Source organism: Peromyscus leucopus, chromosome 23 (assembly GCF_004664715.2).
Source record: "Peromyscus leucopus breed LL Stock chromosome 23, UCI_PerLeu_2.1, whole genome shotgun sequence".
Taxonomy (NCBI): Eukaryota; Metazoa; Chordata; class Mammalia; order Rodentia; family Cricetidae; genus Peromyscus; species Peromyscus leucopus.
This window is the reverse complement of record NC_051082.1, coordinates 41,574,449-41,601,626: the sequence shown is the minus strand read 5'-3', so window position 1 is coordinate 41,601,626 and position 27,178 is coordinate 41,574,449. Positions and strand designations below refer to the sequence as shown.

Genomic DNA, 27,178 nt, shown 5'->3' with positions numbered 1-27,178 from the left:
CACATTAACAATGGGGTTGAAGGCGTAGGGCTATGTCTCCCCCCACCCCATCCCCTCCTAGGGCCTCACTCCACCAGGCTAAGTTTCTGAGGGGACGGATACTTCAATGCAAGGGAAAAAGGGTAAATCTGGGTGTACTTTTCACGTCACTAGTCCTGAGGAAATCAGATTTTTGAATCCTTTGTTACAAGGATGGAGATTCAGTATTTCTTAAGTTGTCGTTGCTCCTTATGATATGATGATGGTGGTGATAGTGTTGTTGACAGTGATGATGATGATGATGATGATGATGATAGTATTGATAACAGTGATGATGGTGGTGATGAGGATGTTTTTGACAATAATGATGATGATAGTGATGGTGGTGGTGGTGGTGGTGGTGTGGTTGGTGATGGTGGTGGTGGTAATGATGCTATTGATAGTCACAATGGTGGTAGTGATGGTGGTGATGATAATGATGGCATTAGTGATGATGATGATGGTGGTGGTAGTGATAGTGGTGATGATGATGGCATTGATGATGATGGTGATGATGGTGGTGGTGATGATGATGATGGCATTGGTGATGATGACGGTGGTGGTGGTGGTGATAATAATGGCACTGGTGATGACGGTGATGGTGGTGGTGGTGATGATGATGGTGATGATGATGATAGCATTGGTGATGATGACGGTGGTGGTGATGGTGGTGGTGGTGGTAATCAGGATGGTGATAATGATGCTGATGGTGGTGTTAGTGACAGTGACAGTGAAGATGATGGTGTGAATCTTACTGAGCAACCTGGAGAAGAGCTCTTGGAGAAGGGTCAGCAGACTGTCTTTCCAGGCAGAGGCAGCCTGTCACTGTCCATGCTCTTGGAACAATCATATCTCCTACAAGGTCTCAGATTCTCCATTAGATCTCCGGATCCATGATCTGGCTGCTGTCTCTAACCCGGGCCCTCCTTTTCCCTCTGTGACATCAAACCACTGCTCAAAGCTGTCAACACCTCAGCTCAGAAGGGTCTTTGTTTCCTGACACAGGGGGCCATCAACCTGAGTCAAGACCCTCATCATCAGAAATGGAATGAGTCACTCTGCAGCTGGGTACTGACAGGCACCAGCTCCCTGCACCCCAGCCACTCCAGGAGCACTCTCTTCCCAGAAGGTGGCATGAGGCATAGTCAAGACACTGCCCCGGCATAGCTGTTAACGTGCCCCGCGGTTCTGAGAGACTAGTGTTATATCTACTGGATTGGAAACAGAGGCCCAAAGAAAGTAATGGCTTGATTCCTGTCCAATAAGTTGGGGGCTGAAACAGCTGTCCTCGAGCTCTCTATGTAGATCATGCTGGCTGCTAACCGAGATCTGCCTGCCTCTGCTTCCTGGGATAGATGCTGGGATGGAAGGTGTGCAACATCACACCCAGCTTCTGTTCTTTCCTTTGTGGAAGTATAGTTTCATTCTGTAGCCCATACTAGTCTGGGACTCACTCTGAAGTCCAGGCTCAGCTAGAAGCTGTGATTCTATCTCAGCCCCCCAAGTGCCAGGATTACAGGCATGAGCTCGCCCCGCATGCCATACTGCACTCTCCTTACTCTGTGGGGACAGAAGCTGTGTCCACAGAGTCACTGCTACGTCCCGTACTGTGTGGTCAACCTCCCATCCTCACCCTGGATTGGCGGAATGACACACCCTGTGCCCAGGCTTGCAGCTGGCACAAGGCAGAGTTAGGGTGGCCCAGTCTGTTTGATGTCACAGCCATGGCATCAACACACTTGCATGCTCCGGTGCAGGCTGAGCAGCCAGCAGCAGCTGTGTCCAACCACACGGGTAGCTTTCAGACAGGCTTCCGTGCACGTGGAGAGAGCTCAATGCTGTGTGGACAGACATGCACAGGGGCGGGGCTAGCTGCCATGAAGATCTCCTCCTTGCGTGCCTGTCAGTCAATAGCAGAGACAGTCCAGTGCTCTCTCTCTCTCTCTGAAGCCCAGTGCCCTTTAGGACACTCACAGTGTGATTTCCACGGCTGGGCACCCCTTAGAGACACTGGGACCCACAGTCATGTTAAAGCCTGAGGAGTCAAGAGAGAAATCTATCCCTGAATAGTCATGTACCAACAGTGGAAGGGTGATGCCCATGACTGAAATGCAGAGGCATTGGCAGCCACCAGGACTCTTACCAGCCAGACCCGACCACTCTGACTTGAGGACCCTGGAAGGTAGGGTGGACAGTCCAGGAAGTTCCCACTTGAAGACCAAATAGGAGTCAAAGAAGAAACCAGCCTTGTATAATAGTTGTGGGTGATGGAGGAACATGGGAGGCAATAGTTTTGGGTGATGGAGGAACATGGGGGGCGGGCAGAGAGAAGGGGCTGGACAAGGCACAAAGCCAAGCTCAAACAGTGCCATGGGACTCTGGGGACACACTGAGGTAGTGGGCGTCATTTCCAAGATTTAAAGACTTCAGGAGCAGTGGGTGATTATAAGTTAGTGCAGGAATACCCACAGAGCTTGGAGAGGCAGTCCACCAGCATATCCAGTGCCCCTTAACCAGTAGTGAGCTTGGGGGAGGTCGGAGGATGACTTTGAGCTTGAGCGGTCAGAAAGCCTGGGCTCAGATCTCCATTCTCACTGACCTCTTGAGCTCTGCTTCCTCATCTGCTCAAGGGAATATTAAAAACTGCCCCAAAGGGTCTCCATAGAGATTGGCACAGTGACAGTGCCCCAGCTCTACCTCTCACCTTGGGCCTCAACTCCCCCATCAAATCTGGTTCAGACCAACCCTGACAAGCCTGCAAACTCCCAATCCTAGAAAACCAGAATCACACGTCCTCAAGCTCTCTACTTCTTAGGGAAAGCCCTGTGATGGCTAATCCTGATGCTCAATTTGACAAGACTTAGAATCACCTAGTAGACAAACCTCTGGGCACATCTGTGAGGGAACTTCCAGGTTGGGTTATTAGAGGGAGGACCCATCCTAAACATGGGAGAACCCACCACTATTCCATGGGCTGGGGTCCTGGACTGAGTATAAAGGAGAAAGCAAGCTGAGAGCACTCTCTCTCTTGTCTCTCTTGTCTCTCTTGTCTCTCTTCTCTCGTCTCTCTCCCTCCCTCCCTCCCTCCCTCCCTCCCCCCCCTCTGCTTCCTGACTGTGGATGCCATGTGACCAGCTGCCTTATGCTCCTGCCACCATGAAGGACTGTACTTAAAGCTATGAGCCACACACAATAAACTTCCCCTCCCTTAAGGTGTTTTGATCAGAGCAAAGAGAAAAATAACCAATTCAATTCCCAACAGAGCTAGGGACTCAATGCCCGGCAGTGCCGGGAGAACCTCATTAAATTGTCCTCAGCTCCCCGAACCTTAAAGATTAGACGGTGGTTCTGCCAGCAGAAGCTGGAACAAGTCTGTTTCCATGACAACAAGATGGAACAATTTGGAAAGCCAGTGTCCAGGCTCTTGTGACGCAGAGCTGTTGTGTCTGCTGATGAGTGCGGGTCAGGGTGGCTGCGGTGGCAGCAGCCTGCTCAGTGACCTGGTCCAAGCCATTTTAATCCCATCCAGTCCTTAAAAAAAAAAAAAAAAAAAAGGCATCTCTTTTGAAAATGTGTAGTCCCCACTGACCACCTAGCAATTAAGCTCTCCAAGTGGAATGCAGGCAGGTTGTGACCCGGAACCTCAAATGCTAATGTTGGTACAGTGGGCGGGATAACACCGAAAACGTTGTGGGGCCCAAGGACGTGGTCAGGAGGCAGGTGAAGCCAGCCTCCTTTGTTCCTACACTGAGAAGTCATCTGCTAAGCCTCTTGGGGACACGGGGGATCCCCAGCTTAGCAAGCTTTACAGCATGCAAGACAGCAAACCCCAAGATGTCTCCAATGGGGCCCAGCCTAGGGATCTGCCTGCAGATGCTCTCAGCCTTCTCCCCAAGCAGCCTGCTTGGGCCAGGGCCTCGATCTGCCTGTCCCCCTGGCACCTGCAGCACGCCTTGGAATGGTTAGTACTGATCGTCAACTTGACAGAATCTAGAATCACCAGGAAGGGAGTCTCAGTGAAGGATGACTTTGGTGTAGGTTCATCTGTGGGCATGTCTACGGGGGATTGTCTTGATCGTGTTAATGGGGGTGGAAATGCCCACCGGGAATGTGGGCAACACCATTTATCCATCCTGAACTGAAGACAAAGGAGAGTAAACAGTACCAGATTCCAGTGCTCTCTACTCTGGCTGTGGCTGGGATGTGACCAGCTGCCTCTGACTCCTGTTGCTATGACCTCCCTGCCATGATGGATGGGACTTTGGAACTGTGAGCCAAAATAAACCCTTCCTTCCCTAACTGGCTTCTGTCAGAGTATTTTGTCACATCACTAGGAAAGGAAACCAGAGCAGACCTCAGCCAAGACCCCAACCAGATTTCAACAGCAGGCACCTAGAGACACAGGAGGGCAGAGCACGCGCTCACTTCCCATGGGGTCCCCAGGGTCTTCCCTTGCTCCCCCACCTGCAGAGAGTGCCTGACTCTCAAATGAATTGGCACGAGGCTGTGTTGGAGGACCGCTGTGTGGACAGGAGAGGAAGATGGTGGTTGCTGAACATGAAGAGGGCCCGCCTTGCTCAGGGTGTTTCCAGGTAGGACAATGAGACCAGGGACCAAAGATCCTGCCCCCCTCCTTCTTCTCTTTTCTCCTCTCCTCTCCCTCTCCCTTTCTCTCACACACATACACAGTGCTAAGAACCACACCCTATCCATAGCAAACACTGCCTACCCTATGGTTCAGAAGAACTGGAACCAGGGATGTGGCTCTAGCACCCAGCACAGCCTGTCCTGGCTGGGCCACCTATGCCAGCCAGGACAAGGAGCTGGCCCTGACTGAAGCTTCCCCATCCCTGCACCTGCACCATGAGCTCAGAAGAAGTTTCTCAGCCACTTTTGTATCTGTGATTTCTCACTGCCTTGGGGTTCTCACTCTGGGCAAGGATGCAGGGTCATCTACTCCCAGGCTGTGTGAACCCCTGGGAGTCACTGGGTGACTCTAAGCTCATCTCAGAGACTCTACAGAAAGTGGGGGTGCACTGAGATTGCAGGGGTCACACCCGCCTATGCTATGAAGGAGAAGGTGCCCGGTTCTTGGGAGAGTCAGTAAGGATGTGGACCCTTCGGAGTCAGTGGCATTAGGAATGAGGACCTGTATCTGCTTAGGACACGAGTTTCCAGAGACTCAGAATACTTCATGCAGAGGCCTCGGAAGATTCAGTATGACCTCTTGTGCACAATTTGACTTTGTCTATGCGACTCCCCACCACCCATCCCCCTTTGAACACAGGGCTTCACGTAACCCAGGCTGGCCTCAACGTTGCTACGTAACTGAGGATGACATGGACTTATGAGCTCACCTCCTAAGTGCTGGATTTACCAGTATGCACCACTGTGTCTGGTTTAGGCAGTGCTGGGTATGGACCCCAGGGCTTTGTGCATGTTAGGCAGGTCTTCTACCAAATAAGTCACATCCAGACCCTCTACTGGGAATTCCAAACTCACTAGCTGCAGACACAAGGTCCCCCAAAAGGGGCAGATGAACAGAGGGCCCAAGGCTTAAATAAAAGGAATGGAACCCACGGATTGCCGGTGTCTGTTGATCCCTCGCCAGAGTGCCTACAGATGACAATGCACCCCCAACTCTGCCCAGCGCTGGGCACTGTGTGTCCCTTAGACAAACAGAGCAGCAAGGAGAGACACTTAGGAAACTTCCAAATTAAAAGTCAACTTGAATGTCGAGACTGAGCTGACCTTGTGGGATGCAGCCAACTCCCCAGGGGACACTGGGGATTCTTCTATTCTGCATCTCCCACTGTGAGTCGCAGCTAAGGAAGGAGCCCTCAGTGGTGTGATTTGAACGTATCCAAATCTGCCCAGATGGGGGATGGGTGCGGACAGGATCCAAATTCTCCACAAGAGCACTGCCGATTCCGGAGCCCAAATGGCTATTCTTAGCGTCTGGGGATCCGAAATTAACCCAAAAGAAAGTGCCAGTTCCCTCTGCGATTTGAGAGCATTCCTGAATATAAAGTCCTGACCACAAGAGTCCCACAGCCAGCAATGACACAGCAGAGACCAGACAGAAGAGAAACAGCTGCTTGTGCAACTCCAAGCCAGGTGTGCGCGGAGGGGATGGGGACTGCGTCCTCTCGCAGGGAGAGAGGAGTCCCCATGGCACCCTCCCACGGGGACAGGCAGGTCCCTGCAGATGGAGAACTGTGTTGGAGACAAAGGACTACGGTGTTACACCGTCTGTTCTGTCTTTGTGCCCACAGCAGTGCAGGAGCCCCGATGTGCTGTGCCTAGCATGCTGGGCCTTGGGGACAGTTGCCTTCCAAGATGGTGCTGATCCACGAGTGGGTCCTACAGAAGATCTGACATCACATCAAGACCACAGCAAGATGTGGCCTCTGTACCTCAGTGACTGAGCACCTAGGCTCCATCCTGAGCTATTCTGGGGAACATTCTGGAACGTCTCACCCCATGGCCACTCCCAGTTCTCATTGAGATTCCCAATCTTGATTCCCACTCGGCCCCAGGGCCCTCTGTGACTCCAGGAGCTCCAGAGGAGGCTGTGGTGCCTCAGGATGGAGCACTCCTGACTCCTTAGGATGAAATCCTTATTCTCTTCTCATAGTGCTCCCCAAACAAGCTGTGCTCCAAGCAGCAGCCACCCCAAGGCCTTTGCACTCTCTGTCCCTGTGATGCCTCTTAGCCTCTGCCCTTGGAGGGACCCTGGGTTTTAATCTCCAAATGACCTCATGGTCTATGGTAGTGCTGGAGATCCAGCCACTACAACCACATTCTAGAGTATCTGGAAAGAAAGGGGAATGCAATAGAGACATTCCCAGAGATCTTCCTGTTTTAAAGAGCTTTCAAAACCTCTCTGATTCTTTCCATGCATGTCAAGGGCTGTGTCTACCAGGGAGACTCGTCTTAACCCGGGACCTGGGTTTCTAGTGGTGTAGACTCTACTGAGATACCTCTTCCCCGACAGAGCCTCCTGGCCAGGGTTCCACTCACCATGAGGATGCGCCTGTAGCTGTCACGGTCAATGCCCCAAAGCTTGAGGTCTGTTTTGGCCTTCACGGTGGCTGCTCTAGGGGTGCCATAGATGAGGGCCAGCTCTCCGAAGCTTCCCCCTTCACTGATGTTGGTAACCCATTCCCCATTGACATATACCTTCAGAAAAAAAGAAGAGAAAGTTCCGTGAGACACGTGGGTCACAAAGGCTGCTTCCTCTATGAGGAATCCACAGCCCACCCCAGTGGGAAAGACAGCTGACTTGCAAGGCTTCTTGGACCAGTTCTTACACACTCCTGCTCTGGAGGTAACCATGGACTAACCATGTTCCAAGGGGCTCTCATCCCACCTCACCCTATCCTACTCAAAGCCACAACTGGGCAGCATGCAACACCAAAGAACAGGTCAGGACCAGAAGGCAGAACACAGTGTGTCCAGCTTCCTCCTGGGTGGCTTGCCCATCCAGGGATCACCTCTCAGTCTCTCTGAGCCCCAGTTTTACCGACTGCACCCCAATGAGTTGTTCTATCAACTCATTGATGAACATCCTGCCTCTTGCCTTTCCCATTTACAAACTGCCTGTCCTCTCTGGCAACTCAGTGATCCCTCTACCTGAGTATCCCTCTAACCCCCTTGTCCCACCCCTGTGGGCACACACTGACTGTCCCCTTCTCCTCTGGACCTTTGCCAACAAGGCAAGCACCCAAGTCTTTCGGCCAGGCACCACTACCAAGCTACACCGAGAAGAAGCCAGGACAAGATTCCCTTTCAGGCCGCGTGGGCGACGCACCCTGCACACTGTGCGCACTATGCCCGGACCTTGCGCGGCCCACACCCAGCCAGGACACAGAATGGGCAGATTGTTCATTCCCAGGGCGATTATGCAGCTCGGTTACTATAAATTGACACAATGCACGCTTTATCCCTCAGCGTCTCAATGAGCGTACAGAACCGTTCCCACTGCGAAAACGGGTGTGTACCCGAAGAATGGATTGTGATGAATCATGGAAGCGATTCTTATTGAAATCAATGTCTCATTATCCGGTAATAACTGAGGCACAGAGATTTCAGTCTGAAAGAGAACGCCTCGCAGGTGATGGTTGTAACTCCACGATGAAGTGAGCAAGGCATGGAGAGGGGCTGGCTAGCCACAAAGATGGGGGGTGGGGAGGACAGTGGCTCCCAAAGACAGCACTCTACCAGATGGGGTGTGCTGCTCCTCCCACCTGGCCTGGTGGGTCCCCAAAGGGAGCTGGGGTGCTAGGAGAGGAAGATGTGGGTACAGCATACCCTTAAAAACCTTCAGAGGGTGTCATACACCTATCACCCCAGGCTAAGGCAGGAGGATGACAGGCTCCAGACCAGTCTTGGCTATAGAGTAAGGTCCTATCTCAAAAAAAAAAAACAAAACAAACAAACAAACAAAAAACCCTAAAGCCCAAAAGATCCACAGAGAATCTGGAAACAATGCCACCAAATGCTGTAGGGAGTATGGAGCGGGAAGAGGGGGAGGGTAGAGATCTGGTACTTCAGACATGAGTTTACATACGTCAGAGCATACCCCCAGGACCTTACTTCACTTCACAGCCCAGGAAGGGCAGGGCACAGCCTCCCCTCCAGCCTCGGAGTTGGCACTGCCACCCTGTCTATGCTTCTGCAGGAACCTATGCATGGAGAGTGAACTCGCAGGTGAGACACCCCAGGAATCCGAACAGGTAGCTCAGTGAGGATGCACATCCCTCCCAGGACCTCCTCAGTGTCACCCTCAGTCTGTCACTTAGTTCCTTTAGCCTCAGAGTACTCATCCGGCCTAGATGGGCTTGGGCTGTCATAACCACGGGATGCTGCCAGGATCATTGTTTTCGTTGCTTTTTGTGGTACTAGGGGTTGAACCCTTGCACCTCAGCCCCTCACTGGGGGATTCCAGGCAGGTGCTCTACCACTGAGTCACACCCCAGCCCCTCACTGGGGGATTCTAGGCAGGTGCTCTACCACTGAGCCACACCCCAGCCCCTCACTGGGGGATTCTAGGCAGGTGCTCTACCACTGAGCCACACCCCAGCCCCTCACTGGGGGATTCTAGGCAGGTGCTCTACCACTGAGCCACACCCCAGCCCCTCACTGGGGGATTCTAGGCAGGTGCTCTACCACTGAGCCATACCCCAGCCCCTCACTGGGGGATTCTAGGCAGGGGCTCTACCGCTGAGCCATGTCCCCAGCTTCTCTATGAAGTATTCTAGACAAAGACCTACTACTGAGCCATATTCTCAACCCCTCTCCTTTTTGAGACAGACTTTCCCTCTGTAGTCCATGCTGTCCCCTAACTAGGGGGCAAGTTAGGCTCCGGTTGCAGCCTCCAGAGACCTGGGATTACAGACACGCACTACCACCCAGGCATCAGAGACATTCTTCAGTTGAATGTGACGTCCCCTTGCTTGTCTCTGACAAAGATCTGAGGATGCATCTGCTGTGTCCCAGGCTCACCTGTTGGCTCAGCAGAAGCATCTGTTACTGAAAGCATATCCCTAGAGGCTGCTCTGACCCCACCACCCTATGTCCCCATGTGTCATAAGCACAGATGCTCTGGGGGTTGGGAGAGGTGTGGGGGACGCTCGAGTCCCTGCTGCTGGGTTGCCAGTGGGCTAGTCTCTCGCCTTACAGCATGGGGATCGAGGAAGCCCCCCCCCCACCGAATACCCCAAGTGGGAGAAAGGACATAGAGCTACCTTCCCCCAGAGCCTCTGGGAACACAGCCTCCCAGCTGAGCCATTCCCTCACCTCAGTCCCCTAAGGAAGAGTACGTGTGGCTGCCCCAGGACAGGACCAAGGGAGCAGGGACCCTCTGCAGGGACTACCCTCCCTCACCCCAGAGCCTCAAGCCTAGGGGATCCCCCCACAGTGTCAGAGGAAACCATTGTGTCCTCCAGGGCCACCCGGAGGACAAAGGGCCATCCTTCTGTGCACACTGGTCTCTGTCACAGCTCCTCCACCCAGCTGGCACGCAAAGGGGCTACTCTTGTTTGGTTCCATTTTTTTGTTTTTTCTTCCCTTAAGAGAAAAATGGTGGGAGGGCCACTGGGCTACATCATGCCACCCTGGGAGCCATGGGTCCCCCAGCTGAGCTCAGCCTCCGCCCTCTGCTTGCCTTTCTCCTTCCTGCCTGTCCCTGTTGAGCCTCTGCTCAGAGAGTGGCCTTCTGACCCAGGCACCTTCTCACCTCTAGGGACTCTGCAACAGATGACAGATTCCCATCCGCAGTGGATCTTCCAATCAGCGGAGACACAGGCCACAGGCAAACGCCACAGAGATACAAGCCTCGTGTGGTGGCCCATGTGTGGTGATCTTGCCCTTCAGAAACTGAGTCTGGGGGATTGGGAACATAAGGCTAGCCCTGGGCTACAGAGCCTCTCTCTGTCTAAACAAGAAAAAGACAAGGCCGAGGAGATGGTTCCGTTGATGAAGTGTTTGCCTTGCAAGCAAGGATATATGAAGTCAGGACCCGTGCTCTGGGCACAGTGGCCTGGGTCTGTAACCCCAGCACTGGGGGTGGGGGACGGAGAAAGTGGGAGAAGGGAGAGGAGGGGGTGGGTAGAGACAGGCAAATCTCTGGGGCACACTGGCCAGCTAGCCTACATAAATCAGTGAGTTCCAGGCTAGTGAGAAACTCTATTAACAAAGCAAGTGGACTGACAGGATGGCTCAACAGAGAAGCACTTGCCTCGCAAGCCTGACGACCCGAGTTCGATCCCTGGAACCCATGTAAAAGGGAAAGGAGAAGACTGACTCCACAAAGTTGTCCTTAGACCTCCAGATATGTGTGGTGTCAAAAGCACCACCCTCCACATCACACACACACACACACACACACACACACACACAAAACGCTACAATGAATTAAATTAAATTTACATAACGAAGTGGATGGTACTTGCGGAAGGACACCTGAGGTTCACCCCTCGCTTCCATATACATGTGTACACACACGGACACATGCACTACAGCACATGTGCATGGACATACACACTAGAAAAAAAAAAGGAAACCATAAAAGACTCTGAATTCAGACCCCTGGGGTGGCCTGGACTCCGCATGCTTTTAGGGGACTCCATGCCAAGGCTTGTTCAGACTGCAGTGTGCCCAGAAGTGGCTGTGTAGTAAAGTCTTGGCAGAGACCCCAACGATCACTGGATTTCTGGAACACCAGGACTACAGGACCAGTGAACATTGCCCTCTTGGCACAGACAGACCAAGGTTGCCAGGAACCCAGGGGGGCCCAGATTGGGGCAGGATCAGCTCTGCCTCCATTCCCAAGCACTTCAAAAAGTGGGCAAGATAGCAGTGGGGAAGTGAGGATGAGGATGGTCACAAGAGCTGGGGGGCACAGGGTTGTCATTCCTGGCCTACACCCCCAGACCACTCCCGGGTAGTCATGGGGCCAGTGAGGGTCCCTCTCCTCCTTGTAGCCAATTCATCCTGGGTGTGGCCCTCTCTTGCTCCTCCTCATGTCCGCATGTCAGGTCAAGACCCCAAATCTGGAGTTAGCTGATGACTTCCCCACCCCAATGTGAGCCCCAAAGTGGAACCCCATGAGATCTGCACGAGCCCAACAGTCCGGGGGACTTGCCAGCACCCAGCCTCTGTCACCCACCCCCACTAGAACAGCAGCGGCATTTGGGTGCCTCAGGATCTCACACGCTCAACTCCCCCGGCACACTCACCGTCAGGCTACATTCAACACCCTGTGACCTGAAGCTGGGCCACCGACGACCTCAGAGATGATGCGCTGTGTGGGTAAAATATGCTTGGGAGGTGCCAAGACCTTCAGGAAAATGGCGCCGCCAGCTCTGCAGGCAACAAATGAGTAACTGAAACGTAACAGCGCGTTGGAAAGCAGGTCTCCGGGAGACATTCACACATCCGTGTTCACTGCAGCATAGTTTACAAGAGCCCATAAGGATGCACATGAAGGAAATGTGGCACATGCCCGCGGTGGAATGCTATTCACCTTAAACAGAATACTCTGACACGTGCCATAGTGGGAACGGATGACAGACCTTGAGAATGTTCTGCTCGGCTACAAGCAGCTACAGGATAGATGCTGTATGAAGTCACTATGAGGCCCCCAGAAGAGTCAGGTTATTTTTAGATTTGTTTTTTTATTTTATGTGTATGGGTGCTTTGCCTGCATGTAAGTCTGTGCAGGCAGAAGGAGGGGTATGATACCCCAGAACTGAAGCTACAGACAGTTGTGAGCTGCCATGTGGGTGCTAGGAATCGAATCCAGGTCCTCTGGGGGATTGTTCAGTGCTCTTTAACCACTGAGCCATCTCTCCAACCCCAGGAGTCAGGTTTCCAGGGGAGAGTCAGGGGCTGGGGTGGGGCTGTGGAGGGGCTGATTAAAGGGGTCAGATAAGAATCAGTGAGGCAGCTCAGACAGGAGGAAGCTGGGGAGGCAGGATAAGAGCTCACTGTGGAAATGTGAGGGCCTGAATTCAGTTGCCAGAAGCCATGTTTTCAAAAAGTCAGGTGTGATGGTGTGTGCCTGTAAGTCCAGCGCTGGGGAGGTGGAGGCAGGTGGATACCTGAGGTTCTGTGGGCCAGCCAGCCTGACCAAATTACATGCCCCTGGCCAATGAGAGACCCTCTCTCAAAAGAACAGAGGTGGACAGTGACTGATAAAGACACCTGAGGTAAAGCGCTGACCTCCCCAGGCCTGTGGGCTCCTCCACCCCTCCCCCACACTCACAGAGGAAAGAGTTGTGCAGATGGAGGGTGGTAACAGCTGCACTGATAGTCAATCTCATGCTCCGAGCACTTTAACAGTTTAAACATACGTGCTCACCCAGAAACTCTGGCAAACTGAATGGCCCTCAGCCCGACTGCTGGACCAGACAGGGATGCCCAGGGATGCTTGGCTCCCGAATGCACACCATGCTGCCAGGGAGGGAGATATCTTCGAGGTGAGAAGAACTTCTTCTCCTGGAACAGGAGGAATCTTACCTACCTAAAAGCCACAGGGACAGTGTGAACCTCGGAAAGGATGGGGGGACCCCCAAAATGAGAAGAAGTCTAAAGACAAGCAGGGAAGATTCTGGGCCCCACCCCCAATCTTGTATGCCTACAGTTGAGTGTCCTTTTCAGCAGAAAGGCTGTGTTCCATGAATAAAATAAATTGGAAAATATTTTTCTACTCGAAAAATGGATCATAGTTCTTGGCAAATGTACACACACTGCCTGGCATTTACCGAGTCTCTGTGGGAAGCTATGGTTTTAACCAAGACTGAACTTTAGGCCTCTTGTCCCCTGATCCTCTAGGGCATGGCTAGTGGGATGGCAGTGTCCATCCCAGAGGGGTGCTCCAGAAACCCTAGCACCCTGGCCTGTTTGGAGGGAGGGGTGCGGATCCTGCCTGGAGGGGTGGAGCTGGTGACTTCCCTCTCATGTCCCCACCCAGGTAAAGGCTGAATAGTTGCTGACCTGGTGGCATCCTCACAGACCTGCCCGGCCTGAGGGAGGGGTTGCAGAACGCAGCACCGAGGCCACAGAAGCTTATTGAGAGTAATCGCTGTGATTATAGTAATGCATGCCCCATAACTCAGCTGAGACTGACATGCCGGCTTCTCACTCCCAATCCCTTACTGGGCACCCTTTGATTCCTTAAACATGGCCTTCCTTGATGGCCCCTGTGTGGTTACCCTGCATCTCCCACATCACAGTCCCGTTTCCTCCGTGCCCAGCCCTGTGGGCGCTCCCTGCCGCCCACCCCTGTTCCCACTGGAAAGTCTGAGAGACTGACGGAGGTGGTGGGGACTTTTGCACAGTACTGTGGGGAGGCAAGGCCGGATGCACCCACTCATAGGGACCGTCTTTGCACCACCCGAAGCCTCTGCATCCTCAACTCAAAGCTCTAGCCAGGAAGTGCCATCCACCCACGATGCCCAGACATCCTGATTTGGCCAGCCAGGGTCCAGCAAGAACCTCTAAGCCGTCTTTGAACCTGACCCTCCCGGCTGGGGAGGGAGGTGGGGCAGATCTGCCGAGACAATATATTTGAAGAACTGCAGTTTTGTGAAGGTGAGCTCACTTTTTCCTTCACAAAATTGCCTCCACATGTCCCCAGGCTGGCAGGAGTCCAGCTAGAGCTCCGACCATCATTAGAAGGCAGTGGGGCCAACCAGAGGCCAGGAAACCTCAAGTCAGGCTCCCTCCCTGGCCCCTTATTGTCTCATTTTGCCTGGAAGGTGGCTACCCTCAGGGAGGGCTGGAAGGGTCTTTTCAGATAAGCTGTGGCTTCGGAGACCCTCAGTCCTGCCTTAAAAGGGTGGAGCGGGGGATTATGGGATCTTGCCAGTCCTATCCACTGCACACTCCACATTCAGGGGAGTCAGCGTCATCAGTCAATGTGACTTTCCCATTCTGCGGGATTCTGGGGACATTGGGATAGAGACTGGCTTCTGAAAGCAGATGGAATGACATCGACTAAAATACTGAACACACTACAGCCACGCAAGGACAGTGAGTCCTTAGCCAGACCTGGGGGTCTTCCACAGCGCATGGCTCAGGAGCCTCCAGGGAAAACCGTAGACTCAGGAAGCCAAGGACACGAGATGGCCACTGGCCCTCAGAGACACTGGGGAGGGAGGTGGCTGCTGCACAGGGCACAGAGTGGGTATGGAGGGCTTCCTTGGGGTTGCAAGGACCGCTAGAGGAGCAGGCTGGGGGTGGGCCTGCAGAGCATACAATGGGGTCAGGAGGGCCACTGTACGGGAGAATCCCTGTGTAACCCTCCAGGTTCACATCTCTGGGACGAAGCCCATCACAGCTGAGGTAGCCCAGGGTGGAGATGACCAGAGCAGAGCCTCCTTGCACAGTCCACACAAGGTTCTGACCCACCCACTATCCATCCACGGCACCACACACATCAGATGTGGCCACACAGGTCGGTAAACCCAGCACTCAGGTGGAGGAGGCAGGAGGATTAGAAATTCACGGACATTCTCCAACACCTAAAGAATTTGAGTTCATGTCATCATAGAGCCTTTCTCCAGAAACTAATGGATGCAGAGATCCACAGCCAAACACCAGGCCCAGCTCCAGGGGTCCAGTGGAAGAGAGGGAAGAGGGATTCTATGAGCAAGGGGCATCAAGATCATGATGGGGAAACCTACAGAGACAACCAAACCAAACTAGTGGGAACTCAAGAAATTTAGATCAACAGCTGTGGAGCCTATATGGGACTGGACTAGGCCCTCTGCATAGTGAGACTGTTGTGTAGCTCGATCTGCTTAAGGAGCCCTCTGGCAGTAAAATCAAGATCCATACCTGGTGCATGAGCTGGCTTTCGGAGCCCATTGCCTGTGGTGGGACACCTCACACAGCCCTGAGGGGCTTGGACCTGCCTCTATTAAATGTACCTCCCCATGGAAGGCCTTTTTTTTTTTTGTAGGAGGGAATGGGAGGTAGGTTGGGGGGATCTGGAGGGGCAGGAGGAGGGAAGAGGGGGTCTGTGATTGGTATGTAAAATGAATAAAAAAAATTCTTAATAAAAAAAAAGAGTTTGAGTTCAGGCTGGAATATGTGAGACCCAGAAGAAAAAAAAAAATATGGAGGGGGAGGGGAGGAAAGAGGAGAGGAAGAAGAGGGCAGTAGCACATTTGGGGGTTGGAGGGTGGATGGGCCCAGATCAGAACCCACATGGGCTCCCAGGCTACTGGGGGAGGGTCTGGCCGTCTGTTGTCACTAAGGTCAGTGTTTATTAACGTGCAGGTGCAAACAGAGGGGCTGGGCCTGGAGGGCACTGAAGGATGAATAAGAGTTTACAAGGCAGAGCAAAAATAAGAAGCAGAGAACCCAGGAATGCCAAGGCCCAGAGGTGTGAGATACTGTTCACTAATTTCCTGATGACTGTTATCTACATCCACCCTGCCCCCAGGGCAGGCTCATGTTGACTATTTCCAGGGTACTATGGGAGCTGGCAACCCCCCTCCTCCCCAGCAAGAGCTAGCAAACACTCCAGAAGGAAGAGGCAGTGAGTGATGGTTTGGAGGGGCCGGAGTGGACAGTAACCTGAGGGCAGGGCTTGGGGAGGGGCGGTGGGTACAAACCAGAGGAGTGGTAGGGTGCTTGCCTGACAGGCCAGAACCCCTGGGTTCCACCCCCGCCACCACACTCAGGAAATGGACGCAGGATTGACCGTTCAGGATCATCCTTGGCTCATGCAAGTTTAGGCCAGCCTGTGCTACATGAAATCCCCATCTTTAAAACCAAACCAAAACAACAATAAACTAAAAATTAGAAGTGAGTCAGCTCTCAGCATCGCAATGCCGCTTCCAACAGAGAGCTGGAGAGACGGGTCCTTGGGACCCACTTATACAAACTGCTAGGGGCCAAGCCCTCCTCTCCTCCCTACCCAACCTGATCTGGTTAGGGCAAGAACCCAGCTGTTTTCTGGACTCAGTGTTTCATGGATGTTTGTTTATTTGTTTGTTTGTTTGTTTGTTTGAACCTGAAGCACAGCAGAAGGAGGTGAGCATGGTCACAGCAGAGCCTGGCGTCAGAACCAGTTTTCAGTCCTCCGCCTCACAATTCCCTCTGAGTGCTGAGTGTGAGTAGCCCTGCTCCTCCCCAACCCAGGGATCACTAGCTCCGACTCAGTTTCCTTGTTTGGGGAGACAGGACGCCCTCCGTCCCCTGAGACCCAGACCCAGGGGTTGAGCTGTCAGATTCTCTAGGTCAACTCTGCCTGTGCCCCTCTCTGGACGCCAGGGTGAGTCACTTCCTATGTGGTGGCTCCGGAAGCAGGTGGGCCAGTGCGGTTCCCAGAAGTGCATTGTGGGACAAAGTCAGGCTGCTGGGGAAATCAGAAAAGGCTTTTCCCAGAAATAGTCCGGCTGGACGGAGGGTTAGGAACAGAGGCCAGGCCCAAAATAGCTTGTCTAACCCCAGGGCACCAGGCAGGGTGTGGCCTGGATACCTCTGAGGCCATGTCCCCTTGGACAGGTGGGGCACAAACTATGGCTAACTTGAAAGATGGGTGGGTGTGCTAAGTCCCAGCCTGGCAATAACCCTGGGGCTGGCCTAACAATTGACCAGCAACTTTAAAGACCCTGAAATGTCCTGGGGAGACTCTGTCCATGTCCTCTGGTCCACCTGGAGGCAGACCTTCAAAAAATGGGGTCACAGAAACAGCCCCAAATGAGCAATTGAACTAAATCAGGGAAGGGCGCACCTGCCGACACCCACCCTGAAGATCTGACATGGAATAGGACACTAAAGAGAAGCAGGTACTCAGGTGACAGCAAGCGGAAGTAAGGGGACACCCGGAAGGATGGTGCCAACCCAAGCCCAGTGGCAGCCCAGCAGTGATCAGACTCCTGGAGGCAAGAGACGGCCCCAGACTGACGCGGAGAGAGACAAACAGCCAGGCGTGGTAGCTCATGAGTGCCATCACGGCACTTAGGAGGATGACCCAGGAAGGTTACCATGAACTTGAAGATGGCCAGGGCTACGAATTGAGACCTTGTCTCAAAAAAAAAAAAAAAAGTCAGAGAGACAAAGCCACAGAGGGTTTGGACAGGAAACAGGCCCCTCAACTCAGAGAAACATGCTCTGGGAACAGGAGTCAGACAAAAAGAAACCAGGGCCTCTCCAGCCAGGGCACTGGGGGCTTGGGCAGGGGTGGCCACGGAGGAGGGAGCACTTGGCTGAAGGCACCAGGTGGGGTCTCTGCAGGGATGCTTCGAACATTAGTGGGGGGGGGGCGCTCTATCAACATGTGAGCCCTTTGTCCTGAGAGTCCCTCCCTCAGTGAAGCTTGCTGTCTGAGGAAGGGTACATGCTGGCACCAAAGGTGACTGTCACCCCCATGTGACATCAGTACCTCTAGGGTCTCCAGACATGGAAGTTCCTGCCCATGTGACCATCATGTCCATCCACTGTAAGCCTGTGTGGCATTTGCCGGCAGGACCTAGCCGAAGAGAGCACCTTAGGGTGCTTTCCATGCAGACCCTCTGTGGCAGCAACAAAGAACCCCACTGGCCCTACACCTGCCTGGCACAGCTCTCCTTCCCAGCTGGACTTTTATAGGTTTATAATATCATTTAGACAAAATGCATTATTGTTCTTGAATAAAACAATTGAAATGAGGCTGAGGATGTGGCTCAGCAATAAAGCTCCTGCCTAGAATCCCCCAGTAAGGAACCGGTGTGTGGGTGACAGAACACCTACCTACCTGAGGGCTGGAAGCCCTGAGTTTCATCCTTAGCACCAAAAATAAATAGACAGACAGACAGACGACAGAACATTAGGCATCTAATCAGAAAAAAATGCTCTCATCCTGCATTTGTAAGACCCGGCGCTAAGCTGTGTAAAGTCTTCAAACCAAGCATGCAAAGAGGACCCACTGTCCAAAACCCACCACGGATACTCACATCTACTTCTCCTTGGTCAATCACATAGAAATTATCTCCTTCGTTCCCTACAACCAAAGAGAGAACAGGTGTAAGACGCAAAATGAAATGGGTTGCAGCTTCTTGACTACCCGGCAAAGAACCCTTGCAACTCCATGTTCCAACCAGTGCCAAGTAAATACCAGCCCCAATGCCGGTTCCTGGGTGTCGAGGCCCCCTCTCCTTCTCCTAGGAATTGAACCCAGGCCTCATGCACAACCAGGCAAAGGCTCCACCAGTGAGCCATCCCCCCAGAACTCTTTTCACTCATTAAGTTCTTCAGGTTGGTCTTGAACTCAAAATCCACCTGCCCTGGCCTCCTGAATTGTTGGGATGACAGATTTATACTACCATCATGCTATGTTCCATTAGTTTCTTTTCCTTCACTCCTCCTTCTCTTTTTCTTCTCTCTGTCCCCTCTCCTCTCCTTCCCTCCCTCCCTCTCTCCCTCTTTCTCTCTGTTTGTTTTGAGACATGGTCTCACTATGTAACCCTAGCTGTCCTGGAACTCACTGTGTAGACCAGGCTGACCTTGAAGTCCGACTGTCTCTGCTTCCCTAATATTGTCTCCCTCCCACCCCCCAGTCTCACATCATAGCCCAGACTGGCCTTGAACTCATGATAATCCTCCTGCCTCAGCTTCTCGAGCGCCCACCACCCCTGGCATTTCCTTAAGTTGGTCAGGATAGACGATGAGCGTCTGATGGGGAACATACCTTGCTGTATGACCGTTTCCCCAGCGATGTGAGTGACAGGAAACATGGCATCAAATATGTCACTGAAAAACAAACACAGTCGGGAGCTCTAGGTGGTACCACCAAGTAAACCTGCTTCCCACAACATAGACTCAGTCCTGTCCACTTACCAGCTCTTAGCCCACAGAATCGAGTCTGCAGGCCTCGGGGAGGAGATCCCCTCAAAGTGAGAAGAGGAATTACGGCGTTCACTGGCCCTTCTACTCAGAGCCATGTGGGTGCCCTGCACACAGCTTGACACTCACGGCCTGTTTGTTCGGCTTCTTTGTATGTTTTTGCTTTCGTGTCATGTAGCCCAGGCTGGCCTCAAACTATGCAGCCAAGAACGATCTTAACTCCTGACCCTCCTGCCTCCACCTTCCCAGTGCTAGGATTATAGGCACCACTCCGGATTTATGGGGTGCTAGAGATTAAACCCAGCGTTTCTGCATGCTAGGCTAGCACTCTACCAACTGAGTCACCTCCCCGGCCCCTGACTGGCTTCTTACAAGTAAGGAAGGACTTTATGGGTACTGTTTTTACAATCCAGTTCAGAGAAGAAGTCACAATAGGCTATGAACATTTCTCATGCCAATAAATACAATTCTGTTGGGACGTAGCCATCGAGCCTGATTATGTGGATTTTGTTGGCTTTTGGTTTTGTTTTGGTTTTTTTTCCTCTTGAGGAAAATATTTACAGTCACAGGAATGTTTATAATTCCAGACACAGACATGATATAGAAGGGCTGGGGATGTAGCTCAATAGTAGAGCACTTGCCTAACATGTGAAAGGGCCTGGGTTTAATTCTCAAGCACTCCAAAGATGTAAAGAAATGAGACATCAGTCAGCACCCCTATGTGCAGAACAGAGATGTGCTAGCACATGTGACCCCTGGAAGTTACCAAAGCTGGGGAGCCCAGAGTGGCCTCTGGGCCACCCCTGCAGCCTAGTGGCTTCATCGTCTAAATGCAGATGTGAAATGGGCTGTTGGGCAGTAGCCAAGGGGAGTGAATAGGGGCAGGCTGTCAGAGTCACCAGAAACAGTAGGGAGGCAGCAAGTTAGCCACACTTGTCCAAATCTGCCACTCCCTGTGAAGTCAGTCACTACAACAGTCAGGAGTGCCACGCCCCTCTCCTGATATGCCACACCCACCGTCAGAGACCTCCCTTGCTCCAGGGTCCCTGGGTCCCCCAAAGAGGAGGCTATGATGGTGGGGAGGCTAACGGACAAGTACAGAACCCCTAGCCAGGGAATGTGCATGCTTGGAAACATTGGACACTTCCCCGTCTGTTCAGAAAGGAGTGTATGCAGATCGATAAATTGAGGCAAGCCTCAGGAGAACTTAAGGGCCCTCTCTGGCCAGAAAACATACAAAGCCATCTGGGAAGAAAATACAAAATGAAAGATCCAGACTGCTCCGTGCTCTAGTTCCAACATTCAGGGAATATAAATAATTCTTTACAAGACCTGTGGGAGATCGGCCTGGTCAACATTCCATCCTGGAGAAAGGAAGAGCACACGAGGCCACGCCCCTTGCTGAGGATTCACAGTTAATAGTTGCCAGGGGAGGGGCCAATGAGGCCCCAACCCCTTCCTAAGGACTTATACAGTTTATAGTTTGGGGGGGGGGTCATGAAGCCCCACCCTTCCCGAGGCTTTACAGAGAGTTACTGGCTGATGGGGGAGGGACGGAGATTTTCTTCAGTGGTAAAGCTGCCTGAAAGCTGTCCATGCTCCTGTGGATAACACCTCAGCCATGCTCCTGCAAGCACAGGGCTCCATGACGCTCATCGGTCACCAAAGGAATAAAAGACATAAAAACAGTAGAGGGACAAAGTGGGAAAAGGAAAGTCAGGTGGTGCGGGAGAGGGATAAGAGAAGGTAAGAGGAGGTGACTATGATCCAAATGCTTTACATACCTGTAGGGAATGTCATAATGAACCCATTGTCATATGCGGTTACTATATTTTATGTAAAGCCCTGGCTATTCTCTCTCTATTCAAACACGCTTCTCTGTAGCTCTTCATCCCAAACCCACCAACATCTTGGTTTTTAGTTTGCTGTGCTCACTGGGAGAAGAGAGGCAGTCCCACAAAGGAGCTGTGGGCAGGTCTCCAGCAGCTGGATGTCTGGCTCCTGACAGGGTGCTTCTTGGCCACAGCATCTCCAGTATCTGCAGGAACCATCCTAGCCTGGCTTCATTTCCTCAAAACCACAAAACATGGGTCTGAGAAAGAGCAGGTCTTTAACAAATGACCCTTTGGTTCCTCCCACATTAAAATAATAACCCCTGGCTCACAGGGTAGTGCGTGTGCGTGTGCACGTTCACGTGTGCCTGTGTGTACACATGTCTGTGGGTGCATGTGGAGGTCAGAGGGTGACATCCTGTCTCTTCCTAAATCACCCTCCTCGTGTTGTGTATATATGTGGTGTGGTGTGGTCAGCATGTATGCACGTGTGTATGCAGGGGCAGGTGTCTTTGCACATGTGTGGAGGCCAGAGGAGGGCAGCAGGTGTCCTGCTCTATCACACTCCACCTCACTTCTGTATCTGCTCCACGGGACTGACGTGATAGGCCTATGTGTAGCCACACCCAGCTTTTCCTGTGGGTGCTAGGGATTCGAACTCAGGTCCTTGTGCTTACTCGGCAAGCAGTCTTACCCACCAAGTCCCTCTCCACCTTAGTTTTTGAGACGAGATCTCTCTCTGAACTTGGATCCTGGCTGGTAAGCTCTAAATATCTTCCTGTCTCTGCCTCCCTGAGGCTGAGGCTACAAGAATATGCTACTGCACTTGAATTCTGAGGTTTGAATTCAGGTCCTCACACTTGTGCAACACACACTTTACCCTCGGAGCTATACTCAGGGGTGGAATATACACAGACATACGTATGTCTATGTATATGCACATACATAAGCAATGTGTGTATGTATATAGTTTTACTCTGTAAGTAATGAAGCAGACCCTGTGTGTGCCCCGCCCGCCCACTCAGGCAGCTGCTTCTTTACCACCCTGGCTTCGGACACTTCTCCACTGAGATGTTCTTGGGTCTGGAACGTACGAGTCCACCGTCCTGAGTCTGAGAGTATGATGGGTAGGCAGCATCAGCGCCACCTCAGCCTGTCCTGGGTTGTCTCTCCCTGCCTGAGCATGCACAAGAGAGGCCTGCTACATGCACCACGGTTCTCTCTTATCTGGGGGAAGGTGCGTCAATCTAGCCACTTCCTTTTCTTCTTTGGCCTCACGCTGTAGCCCAGGCTGGCCTTGAACTCGTGACGATCCTCACACCTCCGCTCCCTAGTGGCTGGGATTACAGTGCAAGCCAGCTCACGCAGCTCCCTTGTGCTCTTGAGACTCCTTTCATTCATCTCTCCCTGCCCTGGGGACATTCCCGATATTCCCATGTGTATGCAATCACATAGTGGGCCACGATGAACATTCCAGAGCTCTGCAAGATGAAGGCAGATAACTATGATCGCATCTCTCTACTCTGTGGGGCTTGCTTCCTCTTGTACTCCTGCCTGAGTTGGCCAAGGCGGGAATGGACTGAAACTGTTTTCTGGGCAAACAGCATCCCCACACTGCGTCTGGCTCTCAGTGTCGGATGCAGATGCTTGCACACACCAAAGCAGGTTTACCTGGGGCAGCCTTCTGTCAAACATCATTGAATGACCCCACATATCTCTGTGAACACGCCAATGTCTCCTCCACTGCCCAGCTGTATGGCCATCACAGAAGCAAGCTGGGGACATGGAGACGCCAAAAATGCCACCGGAGCAGCCAGGCTGGGTCTCACTTACCACAGAGGCCTAGAAGCCAGGTTTCCCTCTGAGAAACCTGACACCCCGTAAGAAGATTCAACAAGCTCAGTCAATGGCTCTACCCACTCCCCCTGCTTCCCTCCAACTTCAGACAAACCTAATCCCTTCCCCTCTCTCTCAGCACTTAATGGCATTAAAAGACACTGGCCTCCTCTGCCTGTAAAAAGGAAAACAGTTTTCCACTCTGATCCGGAAGTCACCTCGAGAGGGTTCAACTGAAGCCACAGGCAGAAATCATAAACAGCCTCACATTTGGAAACCCAATCAACTCACCCTCCCTGTCAACAACACTGGCTGCTCACAGTGCAGCGGTGGCTGGGCTCTGGAGTGCAGGAAGCCCGTCAGTCAGGCCGACAGCGGAGACAAGCCATCAGATCACCACCAAAGGCCCCGAGAGTCCAGCACTGCCCTGAGTCCTTTTGGCCAACTCTGGTCCCATGAACACCTGTCCTAACAAAGTTGGAATGGTAATGACCTCTGCTTCCAGTTAGGGAAGCTAGGAACACTATGTAACCTTATCCCAGCCCTCACTAGCCTGAGTACAAACCTTGCTAAGAGCTAAGATACAAACCTTTTGAGAGTCTGTCTATACCTAGGCCATTGTTCCCATCAATGTCTCTCCTGTGACACCTCAGCTCTAGTACTTCTCAGCCAAAATGGATAAGGGAATGGAAGGGATGTAAAGGTGAATATGGAGAGGTGGGTGGATGGGTGGATGGATGGATGGATGGGTAGATGGATGGATGGGTGGATGGCCAACTGGATGAAAGGATGGGTAGACAAGTAGATGGATGAAGGGATGAAAGAATGAATGGATAGATGAACAGATGGATCTATGGACAGGTGGTGGAAGGATGGGTGAGTGGATAGACATATAGATAAATGAACAAGTAAGTAGATGAGTGGATGGAAGAATGGACAAACAGATGGATGGACATGTGATGGATGGATAGATGTATGGATATACCGATAGATGAACAGATAGATGGGTGGGTGGATAGATGGATGAACAGATGGATGGGTGGGTGGATAGATGGATGAACAGATGGATGGGTAGATATATGTATGTATGGATTGATGAATAGTGGATAAATGGATGGATTGGTGGACAGACTACAGAGTGAGACAAAAGAAGAAAAGGAATTTGCTAGAATGATGCATTTTCACCCAGATAAGAGAGAGAACAGGAGCACAAAGCAGTAGCAGGCCTCCTTTGTGGATGCCCAGGCAGGGAGTGACAACCCAGGGCAGGATGGATGGATGGTGAATAAACATTATAGATGGGCTGGTGGATAGACAGATGTGGCGAAGTGGACAGGGGAATGGACAGTCGTGGCTAGATAGGTGGACAGATGGATGCATGGGTGGGTGATGGGACAGGTGGGTAGACGGGTGAATGAATGGTGGGTGATGGACAACGCACAAGTGGGTGAATAAAAGAGAAGGGTAGGGCTAAGGAAAGAGCGCAGATTGAGAGGACGGTGAGTGGGTGAGTAGTGTATGGACAGAAAGAAGACGCAGCCTTCTTGACATATACAGCAAACAGTAAAAGCTTCAGCGCTGCCTGCCTTAACCCACCATCTCCACACTGAGGAACCCCTGTGATCCGATGGCTTGGAAAGGTGTGCATCCAGTAACAGACACTGGGATACGCCTTACCCTAAACCAAGTCCAGAATGCACAGTCAGGGATGTATTAAAAATCATGGTACTAGGCCAGGTGTGGCAGCATGTACCTTTAACCCCACAACTTGGGATTAAAGGCAGGTGGATCTCTGTGAGTTCAAGACCAGCTAGGGCTCCACAGTGAGACCCTGTCTCAAAAAAAAAAAGCCACAAATTTTTCAGTCATGATATCACTAAAAAGTGTGATGTTGTGTGGTCATTAAAAACTGATGATGCAGCGCCACAGAAACACTCTGAGGTCAAGAGCACTTGCTGCTCTTACAGAGCCCAAGTTCGGTTCCCAGCACCCATGTCAGGAGGTTCACAACCACCTGTAACTCCATCCCCAGAGGATGTTCTCTTCTGGCCTCTGCAGGCCCCTGTACTCACACATACAAGCACACACACACACACACACACACACACACACACACACACACACGTAATAAAAAATAAACTTATTAAAAACCAATGATCCACATGATAAGGGAAAACGATGTTTATGATGCTATCCGTGGGAAAAGGTGACTAACGGAGCAACACAATTTTAAAAAGTAAAACACAAGCCCAGCACTTGGGAGGCAGAAGAACGCAGAGCTCTGTGAGTCTAAGGCCAGCCTGGTCTATAGAGTGAATTCCAAGACAGCCAGTGATACACTGAGAGAATCTGTCTCAAAATAAATAAAAATGAAACAGTCGGCCTAATGGCATGCCATAGTGCTGCACAGCTACCTCAGGAGAGAGAGGCTGGGCTGAACCCCACATGAGTGAGTGCGAGTGTGCCCAAATGTATGTGTGCTCCAGTGGACAGTCGGAAGACAGCATTCAGGAGTCACTCGTCTCCTTCCACCGTGTCAATTTGAGAATCAGATTCAGGACGTCAAGTGTGGCAGCAAGCACCTTCCTCAGCCATCTTGCCAGCCCTCCACTTCACTCTTTTGAGATGGGGGCCTCTCCCTCATCTGGGCCTCCCTGATTCAATCTGGCTGATTAGCAGGGAGGCCGGGGATCCTCGTGTTTCTTCCTCCCCAGTTGTAGAATCTCGGACTGGCTTCTTTGTGAGTGCTGGGGGTCCAAACTCAGATCCTCTGGCTTTATCAGCTGAGTCATCCCTACAGACTCTTTATTTGTACTATTGATGTTCCACGTATAATCTATGAATCGATGCATATTTCTTTAAAATCACCCAGTTTCCTCTTGGAGAATGCCATGCCTAGTCTTTGAGGATACGCTGGAGAATCTCAATGAGTGTGTGTGTGTGTGTGTGTGTGTGTGTGTGTGTGTGTGTTTGGATTTTTGTTTTGTTTGTTTTGGGAACAACAGCTCTCACTCTGTAGCTCACGCTGGCTTTGAACTCTTGATTCCCCTGCCTCAGCTTGCCAAGTCTAGTCTTGGAATTGAAGACATATACCACCACACCCAGCTAACATTTTTCAAGCCAGACCCCCCAGGCAAAAATCCCAACTTTTAAATTTTAGAACACATCTATGTGGGCGTGGTCCAGACTCCAAACCCTTAACTTAGTTCACAGGAGAGAAGCCAGAGGGCCCGTGCAAAGCCAACACTCTGATTGACACTCGTGCAGTGTGCCAGACCCACTTCCACAATGTGCACCTGACACACACACACACACACACACACACACACACACACACACACACACACACCGCTGCCTGCCCTCAGAGTCGGGGAAAGTGGGCAACCGAGAGTCCTTCAGTCCCAACGTACAGACCCGGCATCAGGCCCCAGACACAGCAGGCACAAGATAGAACCGTCTCGGCTACATCCTGTCTTGAGATTCTCAGAACTGCTCATTTCCTCTCCCCACAGATGGGGCTCCTGGGCACTGCTGCCAGCTCAGGTCAGGACGGGCTCAGGAATCCCCTGCCTGAAGACACTCTCCAAAGCCCCCACTTGCCCTGCCCCAGCCCCCACGGTCCTTCCTCCAACCTCAGAAGGGGATGCCAGGGAAACGAACAGATGGCTCACTCATGAAGTGCTTGCGAGGACCCGTGTCTGGCTCCTGCTTGTAATTCCACCTCTCGGGAGGTGGAGGCACCAGAGCATTCCTGGGCCGGGCTGGACAAACAGCCTGGCTAACTCAGTCAGTGTCTGTCAAGTGAAGTGTTGATTTCTAGCCTACCACATGCACACACACACACACACACACACACACACACACACACACACACGGGGATGCCAGTGTGTGAGGACTCACAGGATGGCAAAGGACTGTGATAAGTTGGTGAGAAACTGAGGGCAGGGAGAAACAGGTCCACAGACTTAGTGAAGATCCTGTGAGCCAGGGCTGGCCATGTGACGGAGGAAGCAGCGGAAGTCTCTCCTCTGTACCTCAGGGGACAAACAGAGAAAGGTTTGGACACCCACCCAAGGGGAGCCTTCTTAACGTCACTGCTCGGGCTCCAAGACCACTCCCACTTTACAGACATGGAAACTGAGGCTCAGCAA

General features: G+C 52.1%; 1 protein-coding gene across 4 annotated transcripts in view; it reads right to left on the bottom strand.

Moving 5' to 3' along the window:
• The window catches only part of Prkar1b (protein kinase cAMP-dependent type I regulatory subunit beta), a 116,017-nt gene that overhangs the window by 27,275 nt on the left and 61,564 nt on the right, over positions 1–27,178 (bottom strand). For all 4 annotated transcript variants that reach the window (XM_028856026.2, XM_028856025.2, XM_037198457.1 and 1 more), the window contains 3 exons: positions 19,205–19,266; positions 18,471–18,517; positions 7,042–7,200 (listed from right to left, as the gene is read on the bottom strand). In XM_028856026.2, coding sequence (XP_028711859.1) covers positions 7,042–7,200; positions 18,471–18,517; positions 19,205–19,266 — 268 coding nt within the window. The remainder of the gene's footprint in view (positions 1–7,041; positions 7,201–18,470; positions 18,518–19,204; positions 19,267–27,178) is intronic.